At 42.7% G+C, this 13,543-nt stretch overlaps 1 protein-coding gene across 6 annotated transcripts in view; it reads left to right on the forward strand.

The window, feature by feature from the left end:
* Nucleotides 1–13,543, forward strand: part of RBMS2 (RNA binding motif single stranded interacting protein 2) — a 97,881-nt gene that overhangs the window by 75,554 nt on the left and 8,784 nt on the right. For all 6 annotated transcript variants that reach the window (XM_055328240.1, XM_055328242.1, XM_055328241.1 and 3 more), the window contains 6 exons: nucleotides 783–874; nucleotides 2,549–2,706; nucleotides 9,364–9,443; nucleotides 9,571–9,680; nucleotides 10,007–10,053; nucleotides 10,227–10,320. In XM_055328240.1, coding sequence (XP_055184215.1) covers nucleotides 783–874; nucleotides 2,549–2,706; nucleotides 9,364–9,443; nucleotides 9,571–9,680; nucleotides 10,007–10,053; nucleotides 10,227–10,320 — 581 coding nt within the window. The remainder of the gene's footprint in view (nucleotides 1–782; nucleotides 875–2,548; nucleotides 2,707–9,363; nucleotides 9,444–9,570; nucleotides 9,681–10,006; nucleotides 10,054–10,226; nucleotides 10,321–13,543) is intronic.

Genomic DNA, 13,543 nt, shown 5'->3' on the forward strand with positions numbered 1-13,543 from the left:
GATTATTTCTACTTAGAAAACCGTTAGAAATGCCTTGTTGTGGTGATAGTGGTGGGATGACTTAGTATTATCTTGTAAGGATGAATAGCTTTGTTGAGGTTTTGAGCAGCTCTAAGTGGGGATGGAAGAGAGGAAGGAACAGGAAAGACTATCTGTTGGGGTGGAATCAGGCTTCTTGCAGGTGCCTGGCTATCTGCAGTGGAGAGGCTGTATTCCCTACATTCCTAGCATTCTTGGGATTTGGCTAGAAAGCAGGAAAGAATTCTGTTAGGGGTGGGGGCTGTGGATTATTACAAGAGCCTCGTTTCTTTTTTTTTTTTTTTTAAATCTTTTTTTTTTAATTTATGATAGTCATACAGAGAGAGAGAGAGGCAGAGACACAGGCAGAGGGAGAAGCAGGCTCCATGCACCGGGAGCCTGACGTGGGATTCGATCCCGGGTCTCCAGGATTGCGCCCTGGGCCAAAGGCAGGCGCCAAACCGCTGCGCCACCCAGGGATCCCAAGAGCCTCATTTCTGAAACCTTAGATTTCTTAAGGGGGGAGGAGGAAGGCAACACCACAAGGACTTCATCGGCCTTGGCGTTCTTAGCTGTAAAACTGACCAAATATCATGGGATTTGACAAGTACGTGGATGACCACATGAAACGTCTTAATTTCTCTTTCTCCCTGCTACTTTTATTACATGGATCATAATTCTTCCTCTGTCTTCGGTAAACTCTTCTTCTTCTTCCTACCTCCCTTACACCCTCGCCTCCTAGTGATGCTGTTTTCCTGTTCTAGGCTATGGCTTTGTGGACTTTGACAGTCCTTCAGCAGCACAGAAAGCTGTGACAGCACTGAAAGCCAGTGGTGTACAGGCACAGATGGCAAAGGTAAGGGCACTTGCTGTCCCATGTCTGTTCCTCAGAGGGGTTGTGCTTAGCACCAGAGCTTGAGTTCTAAGGCCTCCAGAGAGTTTAAAGCCATGAATTTGATGGGTGAGGGCTAGCTGAAGTATTTTTTTTTTACTATGTCTGGCCAAAGATGGGCTGGACCAAGGTCCCAGTACCCCTTGGCTGCCAGAGGAAGATGTTCTTCAAAATCTGTGGCAGGTTAGATCTGGAGACTCTGTTCCTCTCATCAAATATTATAATTAGATAAGAGGGTCAAGAGGCTTCCCTTTCTCTTGCTGTTTCCCCATTTCCACCCTGGCCCCACTTGCCTACCAGACATCTTGTAGTAGTTTTGCAACATTCTCTGAAGAAGCCAGTTGTGCAACTCAGATGTTAAGAACAGTGCTGTTCTCTCTGGATGCACGTTTGGGAGAGGGAGGGAGATAGGGGTAGGAGAGTTGTTAGGAGTTGGGGAGAGGGAAGCCAAAGCAAGGAAGGAAACTGTCCTTCCTTGTTGAATCTCCCTGGAGCTTTTATCTTAATCCAAACTATTAGAAAACCAGAGGTTTTTCTCTCCCTTTTTTGAGGTGGGATTGCTCCTTTGCCTTTCTGAAGTCATTGTGAATACTCTATAGAGCTGATGAGGCAGGGATCCCTGGATGGCGCAGCGGTTTGGCTCCTGCCTTTGGCCCAGGGCTCGATCCTGGAGACCCAGGATCGAATCCCACGTCGGGCTCCCGGTGCATGGAGCCTGCTTCTCCCTCTGCCTGTGTCTCTGCCTCTCTCTCTCTTTCTCTGTGACTATCATAAATAAATAAATTAAAAAAAAAAAAAGCTGATGAGGCAGGCTTACCCGGCACCTCTTACTGTGTGGTTAAAGAATTAAAAGTCCTGAGGGGAAAGGCAGAAGAGGGGTTGGAGTTTGCTGGTGACCCCCTGTCTAGGGCAGTGACTACTTAAATTCTTAACAATACAGCTATGGGAAGTTCTTGCCATTTTGCTTATTCTACTCCCTGGAGGGGCTCTTCCGAAACCTCTTCTTTCTGGAGAAAAGCCCTCTCACAGTGGAGTTCAGGAGCTTTCAGAGTTCCTATGAGACTAGAGCTCTCTGGGCTGCATGCTGACCCAGTAAGCTACACATTTGCCCCCTGGTGCAGCCCCCAGCACATTGCCTTCCCTTTCCTCTTCTCCCTCTTCCTGCTCTCTCTCCACTGGGGAGTGAACAGGCATTCCTACTCAGAGGATTCTGCTCTGGCCGGAAGAGGAAGGAGGGGGGATTACTTAAAACAGTCCAGCAGGGGAGCAGTGCAGTCCGAGAGAATCCAGCCCCAGGAGTAGGCTGTTGGTTGGCTGCCCTGCCTGGTTCTTAAAGAGACAGCCAAAACTTCATCAGTGACTTGTATTATGGGCTTCTAAAGTACTAGAAATATTAAATCTGCTTTCTTCTTCTTCTTCTTTTTTTTTTTTGGCCTGGACTCAACGTCCAATCCACGGCAGTGAGACTGTTATAAACAGTTAAGATTCCTTTGGTTTATGTGGCCCCCTTCCTACTATGTCTTTTCAGAGATGTCATTTGTGATGAGGGCTGAGGGTTGTAGAGGGATAAGAGATGTGAGTTTCAAAAAAAAAAAAAAAGAGAGATATGAGTTTCATTTCTTCCCTTTTTTTCCATAGCAACAGGAGCAGGACCCCACAAATTTATACATATCAAACCTTCCTCTGTCAATGGATGAGCAAGAACTAGAGGGGATGCTGAAGCCTTTTGGCCAAGTTATCTCCACTCGAATCCTCCGAGACACCAGTGGGACCAGCAGAGGGGTTGGCTTTGCAAGGTGAGAGATGCCAGAGTGGGAAATGAGATTAATGAAGAATGTCACTTGGAAGGTCACCAAAAAAATCTGTGCCCTCTTCCTCAAGGGACCAAAGTGTTGGCCTAAATAACTTGATAGTGAATCAGAAATTCGTTTAACTATAGGTCACAATACTTAAAGACCGATTTGCCCCCAAATCTTTATCCTTTCCCCACTATTTCTTGCTATGCTAGCGTTTGTTCCTTTGATCCAGACCCAAACAGAATAAAATAATTCTTATCTTTTTTATAGATAAGGAAACCAAAGTCCCCACTGTGAAGTGATTTTCCCAAGGTCCCCCAGTAATGGATGGTAGAACTGAGCTCTAATCCTTCTGCCTTCAAGATGCCCGGGTGGCTCAGTGGTTTAGTGCTGCCTTTGGCCCAGGGTGTGGTCCTGAAGTCCCGGGATCGAGTCCCACGTTGGGTTTCCTGCAGGGAGCCTCTTCTCCCTCTGCCTGTGTCTTGGCCTCTCTCTCTCTCTCTCTCTCTCTCTCTCTCTCTCTCTCTCTCTCTCGGTGTCTCTCATGAATAAATATATAAAAGTCTTAAAAAAAAAAAAAGATCAGTGGGATGAAGTAGAAGATTTGGTCTTCCTTTTCAGTTCTCTTGAGAGTCTTAGATTCTGGAACCAACTCTGCCACTGAGTGCCTCTCTGATACCAGACCTTTCTGAGCCTTGGTTTATTCTGTGAAGTGGAGAGTGATTTTTTTTTTTAAGATTTTATTTATTTATTCATGAGTGACACAGTGAGAGAGAGAGAGGCAGAGACATAGGCAGAGGGAGAAGCAGGCTCCATGCAGGGAGCCTGACATGGGACTCGAGGATCACGCCCTGGGCCAAAGGCAGGCACCAAACCACTGAGCCATCCAGGGATCCCCTGGAGAGTGATTTAGATGAGTGATTTTCTTCAGGTGTCCCTAGAACTTCAGAGTTCTCCAGGGCGCCCTCTTCTGAGCTGAGGTGTCATTGTAGGGCTTTGGCCTCCCCAACCCACTGAAAAAATGGTTCTGCTTTTAAGATTTTGTGTGAGGAAAAAAAAAAAAAGATTTTGTGTGAGGGACACCTGGGTGGCTCAGTGGTTGAGTGTGTCTGCCTTTGGCTCAGGACGTGATCCTGGTCTGGGGATCAAGTCCCACATCGGGCTCCCTGCGAGGAACCTGCTTCTCCCTCTGTCTATGTCTCTGACGCTCTCTCTCAGTGTCTCTAATGAATGTAAAAAAAAAAAAAATGAGATTCTGTTGCTTTTTTTGCACGTTTGAAAACTATTGGAATAAATGATCTAAAAGTCCCATTTTGTTTTATGATATCTTGTCTGGTCCAGGAACACTCTTATTCTGAAGTGTTTCAGATCTTGGGAACAAGGTATAGGGCCTCTTCCCTAGCTAACTCAATCATGGTAGCACCACCTGCTGGCAATCCCAAGTATAACTAAAAGAGTTCCTAGGCTTGTGGTCCCACACTTACTTACTTACTTACTTATTTATTTATTTATTCATTCATGAGAGACACACACACACACACACACAGAGGCAGAGACACAGGCAGAGGGAGAAGCAGGCTCCACGCAGGGAGCCTGACGTGGTACTCAATCCCGGGTCTCCAGGATCGCGCCCTGTGCTGAAGGCAGCGCTAAACCACTGAGCCACCTGGGCTGCCCCCACACTCTTTTTTGAATTTAAATTCAATTAATTAGAACGCCTAGGTGGCTCAGTGGCTGAGTTTCTGCCTTTGGCTCAGGCGTGATCCCGGAATCCCAGAATTGAGTTCCGCATCAGGCTCCCTGCATGGAGCCTGCTTCTCCCTCTGCCTGTGTCTCAGCCTCTCTGTGTCTCTCATGAATAAATAAATAAAATCTTTTTTAAAAACATAAATAAATTCCATTTATTAACATATACTGTATTATTAGTTTCAGGGGTAGAATTTAGTGATTCATCAGTAGCATATAACACCCAGTGCACATTATATATTATTTGCCCTCCTTAATGCCCATCACCTGGTTACCCCATCCCCCTACCCACCCCCTTCTAGCAACCCTATTTGTTCCCTATAGTTCAGAGTCTCTTATGTTTTGTCCCCCTCTCTAATTTCGTCTTATTTTCCCTTCCTTCTTCTATGATCCTCTGTTTTGTTTCTTAAATTTCACATATGAGTGGAAATCATGATAATTGTCTTTCTCTGACTTATTTTGCTTAGTATAATATCCTGTAGTCCCATCCACATGGTTACAAATGGTAAGTTTCATTTTTTTGAATGCTGAGTAGTATTCCATTGGTTATGCTTACGACATCCTCTTTATCCATTCATCTGTCGATGGACATCTGGGCTTTTTCCATAGATTGGCTGTTGTGGACATTGCTGCTCTAGACACTGGGGTGCAGATGCCACTTCGGATCACTGTGTTTGGCTCCCACACTAAGCAAAGGTTCTCGACCCTTTTCAATTCATGGCACTAACTTAAGTTATGTCAATAATAGTTTTGCTCTAGACCAAAAGAAATACTTAAGAGGCACCTGGCTGGCTCAGTCAGTAGAGCATGTGACTCTTGATCCCTGGGGTTGTGAGTTCGAGTCCCATACTGGGAGTAGAGTATACCTTTAAAAAAAAACAAACAAGGGGATCCCTGGGTGGCTCAGCGGTTTAGTGCCTGCATTTGGCCCAGGGCATGATCCTGGAGTCCTGGGATCGAGTCCCACGTCGGGCTCCCAGCATGGAGCCTGCTTCTCCCTCTGCCTGTGTCTCTGCCTCTCTCTCTCTCTCTCTCTCTCTCTCTCTCTCTGTCTATCATGAATAAATAAATACAATCTTTAAAAAAAAAAAAGGGATCCCTGAGTGGCGCAGCGGTTTGGCGCCTGCCTTTGGCCCAGGGCGCCATCCTGGAGACCCGGGATCGATTCCCACATCGGGCTCCCGGTGCATGGAGCCTGCTTCTCCCTCTGCCTGTGTCTCTGCCTCTCTCTCTCTCCCTCTGTGACTATCATAAATAAATAAAAAAATTAAAAAAAAAAGAATTCTAAAAAAAAAAAAAAACAAGAGGGGCACCTGAGTCAAGAGTCTGATTCTTGATTTTGGCTCGGGTCATGATCTCAGGGTTGTAAAATCCAGCCCCGTGTCGGGCTCTCTGTTCATCATAGAATCTACTTGTCCCTCTCCCTCTGCTCCTCTCCCCTCTCGCTTGCTCACTTGCACTCGCTTATGCTCTAAGTAAATAAGTGAATAAAATCTTTAAAAAAAAAAAAGAAAAAAGATTTTTATTCCATTCTTAAGTAACTATACTTACTAATGGGATGTGCATCTGTTGAACACTGCATAACTTCTCAAACCTTGGAATCAGATTGGGTACTTACACCCTCATTTCTTGTTACATTTTGGTTTCCTTACGGTATTTGCTTTTGTCATAGCAACTGTGGAAAAACCAGCTTTACAAAAAATGTTATCAAAAGGACTGTAGGGTGGTCTGATGTTGAAATGGTAAGCTGTTCAGAGTTGATAGTCTGCATGGTATTCAATAGATGTTACTGTATTTTCTTCAGAATGTTATAAAAATCCCCTGTATCTGCCCCTGTGAGCTCACCACAGTGGCACGGGGTGCCTCAGAGCCCAGTTTGGAAACTGGCTTTGAAGACTTGAAAACCTATGAAATCTCTTGCATGTTCCTAAAATGCTACCTATATATTTTCTTATACATGTAGATCCTGCAAAGTAGAATTTTCAACAATTACAAATAATGACTTTTTAAATAAAACTGTCATGTTGTTTATAAGTGTATCCAAATAGATCGAAATATCCTAGCAATTTGATACACAAAACTATCCATTTAAAAATACTTAAGGCGGGGGATCCCTGGGTGGCACAGCAGTTGAGCGCCTGTCTTCGGCCCAGGCCGTGACCCTGGAGTCCTGGAATCGAGTCCCACATCGGGCTCCCTGTATGGAGCCTGCTTCTCCCTCTGCCTGTCTCACTGCCTCCGTGTGTGTGTGTGTCTCTCATGAATAAATAAATAAAATCTTAAAAAAAAATCCATTTATCTTAAAAAAAGAAAAAAACTTAAGGCAGGGCACCTGGGTGGCTCAGTGGACCAAGCATCTGACTCTTGATATCAGGGTCATCATGAGTTCAAGCCCCATGTATTTTGTTATTAAAAAAAAAAATACTTAGGATAGTTTTTTTTTTTAGGATATTTCTTTTTAATAGACATAACTCATATCCTTTTTTGTTATACTATTCCTTTTTTTAAAAGATTTTATTTATTCATGAGAAACACAGAGAGAAAGGCTGAGACACAGGCAGAGGGAGAAGTAGGCTCCCTGTAGGGAACCCAATGTGGGACTCCATCCTGGGACTCCAGGGTCATGGCCTGGGCCGAAGACAGGCGCTCAACCGCTGAGCCACTGAGGCGTCCTGTATAGTATTCCTTTTTTGCTCCTGATCTTGTATATTCATTCCATTTCCTTACAGAATTATATTCGAGTATAAAATATTTTTATAGCTGAAAGTCTTTTTATGGATCATTGTTTCATACTTATCTGCAACAAAAATATGTATATACAATAAATGAGACATTTTACCTCTGGTTACAGGACTGTACACATAAAGTAAATGTCATGGAAAATCTTACTCCTATGACATGGATAAATTTTATTTTGTTTAGGTTTTTCTAATTAGGTCACATAGACATCAATGACTATTGTTTATTGCTATAATATCAGTTCTGTTCTTGTTTTGTGTCTTCATGCTGAGAAACCTTATTCACATATATAAGTAAATGGGAATAGGAAGAGTTTTGCGAAAATGGGAATTCATTGAATTCCTCCTCAGTTATAAGCCAAGATCCAAGGTAATCAGTGTGTCAAAACTGATTTTGTTTTTTTATGTGTCAGTTAACCTGCTGTATCGTTCAGCTTGTTGGAAGAATTAGAAACATCTGACTCAAAAAAGACTTAAAAGTCAGGCATCATCGCCTCATGTTGAGTTTGGGGATAGGGCGAAGTAAGGGCAGAGCAGTGGCTGTGAGAGGGCTGAACCGTCAGTGAGCATGAGCTCTCCTCAGGCCTGCCAGTTTTAGGAAAGGGCTTATGAGGAAGCGAAGATTCTGCAGGCAGTTTCTTTAAAACTCCCCATGCCTGCTCACGCTTTTGGAAGATTAAGGAGTAGAAGTAACCCAACTAAAGACTTCTGCTCTGGGATACCTAGCCTGTGATACCTTTCCCTAAAAGGTTCCATTTAAGGCCTTTTTTTTAGTGACCACCTTCATAGCACTGGCTCATATTTTTAGTAGTTCTTGGCTTAGACAATATACTGAGACTTAATTTAAATATGGAAAGAAAAAAATAAATATGGAAAGAGGGAGAGGTGCTTGAGTGGCTGAGTAGGTTTAGGTCTGGCTTCAGCTCAGGTCATGATCTTGGGGTCCTGGGATTGAGCCCTGTATCAGGTTCTCTGCTCAGTGGGAAGTCTGCATCTCTCTCTCTCTCCCCTTGTGGTTTCTGCTCTCTCTGTCTCTCCCTCTCTCAAATAAATAAATTTAAAATTTTAAATATAAATAAATAAATAAGGGGAAAATACTGTACCTTGTGTCATATAGAGCCTTCTAATTTTTAGAACACATTTAAATACATGATCTCATTTGATCTATAGTAGGGTAGATGGACGTCACATCTAACAGAAATGAAGAATGGGTCCGGTGGGTCTTTGTGCAGGTCCTAACTCACAGAACTTGGGATAGTGACTTGGTACAGGAATCTAGATTTTCTGATTCCTTACTCAGTTGTCTTTCCACAACAAGATACTTTATTTTTTTTTAAAGATTTTATTTATTTATTCCTGAGAGACACACAGAGAGAGGCAGAGACACAGGCAGAGGGAGAAGCAGGCTCCATGCAGGGAGCCCGATGTGGGACTCGATCCTGGGACTCCAAGATCACGCCCTGAGCCGAAAGCAGCAGCTCAACCAATGAGCCACCCAGGCGTCCCCCCAATATGACACTTTAACTCCATAGTTTGCAACATTGTTTCTATCACTATAGACCATGAACTCTGTCTTACCACTCTTTCCTCCTATAGTTTCATGAAATCTTAATATTATCAGTAGCTAATTAGTACTTGATAATCAAAACCAGAAGCAAAAAAAAAGAAACACTGGCACGTTTTTAGCTTGTGTGGTTTTATTGGAGTGAAGGAACAATTTCCATTAGGAATTTTGTAGTAACAAATAATGGTGACATGGATCACCGGGCTAGCTCAGTGAGTAGAGTATGCGATTCTTGATCTCAGGGTTGTGAGTTCAAGCCCTACACTGGGCATAGAGCTTACTTAAAAAAAAAATACTAGTGACAGCCACTATTTATTATATTCTTGTTTATGAACCAGACCTAATAGTAGGCCCATCCATCAATGTCTTCTTTGGAATATTCATAGCTTAATTTTTCCATTCAGGAGCCCTACAGGAGTCAGTTGAGGTAACTTTCATTAGAAGCTAGAGTTACCTCTTCAAGATACCTTGAATTTGTGTGGAGGAAACTGTTTATATAGTCACAACTTTTGGAGCATTTGTGGGCTGGGAACTTAGAGCTTTCTCTTTGAATGTAGGGGAGCACAGATCCTGGAGAAGCTAGAGCCTAACCCCTCTTGTGCTCCGTAGGATGGAGTCCACAGAGAAGTGTGAAGCCATCATCACCCATTTTAATGGAAAATATATTAAGACACCTGCTGGAGTACCAGGTGAGGCATCTGGGAATCAGGCTGAGAGAACCATAGGTTGTTACTTCCAATGAAGATTCTGGACATGTTTTGCATGACTGTAAGTGGACTAAGCGAGGTGGGATCTGTTTGCTTTCTTTCTTGGCAGCCCCATCTGATCCCTTGCTTTGCAAATTTGCTGATGGTGGTCCAAAGAAACGACAGAACCAAGGGAAATATGTGCAAAATGGACGGGCCTGGCCAAGGAATGGAGATATGGTAAGAGGACCTCTGAGGAGACAGGAGTACTGAGGACATTAGAGTGGAATGGAAAAATACCATGGCCCGATTTCTGTGAGTTGAAGTGGCAAGCTTGAAAGTTACAGTAAGTGAGAGATGGCTCACTGCCTAACATGATCTTCAGTGTGAGTATTTAGTGGGATTGTGCAGCCTGCACAACCAGAAAAACTCTGGAATAGCAGTAGTAGAACCTGTCCAGACTTCATTTTAATCTGTTGAATCAAATATGTCCCAATCTTGACACTGGGCTTCCTTCTATTCTCCCCAAGGGCTCACAATATGAATACTATGTTCTTCCTTTATAGGGTGGTATGGCCTTGACCTATGACCCCACCACAGCTCTTCAGAATGGGTAAGGATGTTTTATAGAATTGGGCTACCTGAAAATGACAACAGCCTGCCCAGGCACTGGGATATTTCACCTTGATTTTTAAACAGCAGTTAGTAGGAAGTGCCTGTGTCTGTCCATGGGGCCTTACTTTGGGGCTTCCTGTAACTCCTTACTGATGAGGTTCCTTCCTCCAGGTTTTACCCGGCTCCTTATAACATCACCCCCAACAGGATGCTTGCTCAGTCTGCGCTCTCCCCGTATCTTCCATCTCCTGTGTCTTCGTATCAGGTATGTTCATGCTGAAAAAAGGGTGTGATGGTTTTCCCTATCACTGTGCTTTATAGGTAAAGGAATGTAAGGCTAGAAACTACTTATTTTTTAGTTTTTCCTTTATACTTATTGCCCACGGATAATTTTACATGAAAGCATAACATGTGATCACATTACATATATATGGGCTGTTGTGGTAGCATCTTCTTAGTCTCTGTCCACCACCCCAAAGTAAATCTATATTATATTTTAAATTTCCTATTATTCCATATGTTTCAGAAAATTCTATATTTTTCTTTATGTGCATATACACATATTTATACGGGTTTAGAAGTTGTTTATTTTACAAAAATCTGTCCAAATTAAATATATTTTGTATGCTTCACTCTCCCACTTAACAATGTCTTAAACCAGTGATTCTCAAAGTTTGGTGCCTGGACTAGCAGTATCACCTGGGAATTTCAAAAAAAACATAAATTCTTGGATTCCACTCCAAATTTGCTGAATTAGAAACTCGGCGGATGGGTCCCAGCAATCTGTTTTTTTGTAGTCACCATCACCATCTGCCATCATACAGAGTTATTACAGTATTATTGACTGTATTCCCTGTGCTATACCTTCCATCCCTGTGACTTACTTATCTTACACCTGCTAGTCTGTATCTCTTAATCCCCTCTCCCTGTTTCATCCATCTTGTGCCCCCACCACCCCACCAGCAAGCTGAGTTTTTTAACATGCCCTCCAGGTGATTCTGATGTAGCTCATGTTGAGATTTTTTTTCTTTAATTTTTTTTTTTAAGATTTTATTTATTTGACAGAGAGAGAGCATGTGTGCACAAGCAGGGGGAATAGCAGAGGCAGAGTGAGAAGCAGGCTCTCTGCCTAGCAGGGAGCCCAATGCCGGGCTGGATTCCAGGACCCCGGATCATGACCTGAGCTGAAGGGAGCTGCTTAACCGACTAAGCCACCCAGGCGCCCTTTAGTTATTTCATTTTTAAAGAGTTGCATTATATTTCATGATGCAGGTTGACTAGAATTCTTCACCTCTACCTCAGTGAAGGGAATTCACTTGGATTTCAGGGAGTTTTGGTACAAATAATACTTCCATCCATATATTATTCAGCCTAGTAGTCCCACCCCTTGGACTCTAGCTCAGTAAAACCACTCATATGTAGAGATCTTTATGCCTACATCCTTAAATATAAGTATTGTTATTTCTGGGGGCTAGAGTCCAAGGAGTGGGATTGCTAGGTTGACTAATATATGGACTTTCAGTTTTACAGATGTTGCCAGATTGCTTTCCACAAAGGCTGTGTCACTTCACATTTCTACTAGCAATGTATGAGAGTGGTCATTTCCCTCCAGCCATAAGTGACATGATGGTCTTTTTAAGTTTTCCTTACCTTGATAGTTATGAAGTACATTGTTACTTTACTTTTTTTTATTTTTATTTTTTTAGTCATTGTTACTTTAATTTGCACTTCCTTGACTATAGCTGAGTTTAAGCATATCTTTTTATGTTTGTCATAGCTTGATTTGTTCTTCTCTGATTGCTCTCCATATGCTTGGCCCATTTTTCTGTTTGGTTATTCTTTTCCCATCAACTTATAAAAAAGCATTTGTATATTGTTAAAGTATTAATCCTCTAATGTTATATTTCTTACAGATACTTTTTTCAGACTTAATTTTTGTCCATTGACTTTGTGTTGTGATCCTCAAACTTGAGCTGTGTATCAGAATCACATGGAAAGCTTATCAAACACAAATTATTTCTTTTTTTTTCTTTTTATGATTTTATTTATTTATGAGAGACAGAGAGAAAGGCAGAGACATAGGCAGAGGGAAAAGCAGGCTCCCTGGGGAGCCTGATGCTGGACTCCATTCCAGGACCCCAGGATCACGACCAGAGCCAAAGGCAGACATTCAGTCATTGAGCCACCCAAGTGCCCCCACAGGAATTTCTGATTCAGTAAGTCTAGGCCAAGAGACAAGAGTTTGTATTTCTGTTTCCCAGATGCTGCTGCTGCCAATCCAGGGAACATACTTTGGGAATCACTAATTTTCACCACAAAAAGACACAAAAGTTTAAAATTTATGTATAATCAAATGTCTGCTTTTCCACTAAAGCTTTTAAATTTCTTAATTAAAAAGGTCTTGGGGGATCTCTGGGTGGCTCAGTGGTTTAGCACCTGCCTTCGGCCTGGGGCATGATCCTGGAGCCCCGGATCAAGTCCCGCATCAGGCTCCCTGCATGGAGCCTGCTTCTCCCTCTGCCTGTGTTTCTGCCTCTCTCTCTCTCTCTGTGTCTCTCATGAATAAATAAATAAAATCTTTAAAAAAAAATAAAAATAAATAAAAGGTCTTCTCAGTCCCTATATTATACATATAGTCTCCAAGATTTATTTTGTTGTTTTATTTTATTATTATTATTTTTTTATTTCTGAGTAATATTTGGCTGAGTAATATTTCATTGTATATATAGACCACATTTTCTTTATCCATTCATCTGTTGAGGGACATCGTGGCTCCTTCCACAGTTTGGCTATTGTGGACATTGCTGTTATGAACTTTGGGGTGCAGGTGTCCCATCATTTCATTACATTTGTGACTTTCATTACCCGGTAGTACAATTGTTGGGTCAAGGGTAGCTCCATTTCTGACTTCTTTTTTTTTTTTTTAAAGGTTTCATTTATTTATTCATGAGAGACACAGAGAGAGAGAGGCAGAGACCTAGGCAGAGGGAGAAGCAGGCTCCATGCAGGGAGCCTGACGTGGGACTCCAGGATCACACCCTGGGCTAAAGAAGGCGCTAAACCACTGAGCCACCGGGGCTGCCCTATTTTTAACTTCTTGCGGACCCTCCACACAGTTTTCCAGAGTGGCCACACCAGCTTGCATTCCCACCAACAGTGCAAGAGGGTTCCTCTTTCTCCACATCCTCTCCAACATTTGTTGTTTCCTGTCTTGTTAATTTTCATCATTCTCACTGGTGTCAGGTGGTATCTCATTGTGGTTTTGATTTGTATTTCCCTGATGGCCGGTGATGCGGAGCATTTTCTCATGTGCTTGTTGGCCATGCGTAGGTTGTCTTTGGAGAAATGTCTGTTCATGTCTTCTGCTCATTTCTTGACTGGATTGTTTTTTGCGTGTGAGTTGGATAAGTTCTTCATAGATCTTGGATACTGGCCCTTTATCTGATATGTCATTTGCAAATATCTTCTCCCATTCTGTAGGTTGCCTG

This window comes from Nyctereutes procyonoides, unplaced genomic scaffold (genome assembly GCF_905146905.1).
Source record: "Nyctereutes procyonoides isolate TBG_1078 unplaced genomic scaffold, NYPRO_anot_genome, whole genome shotgun sequence".
Classification (NCBI taxonomy): domain Eukaryota; kingdom Metazoa; phylum Chordata; class Mammalia; order Carnivora; family Canidae; genus Nyctereutes; species Nyctereutes procyonoides.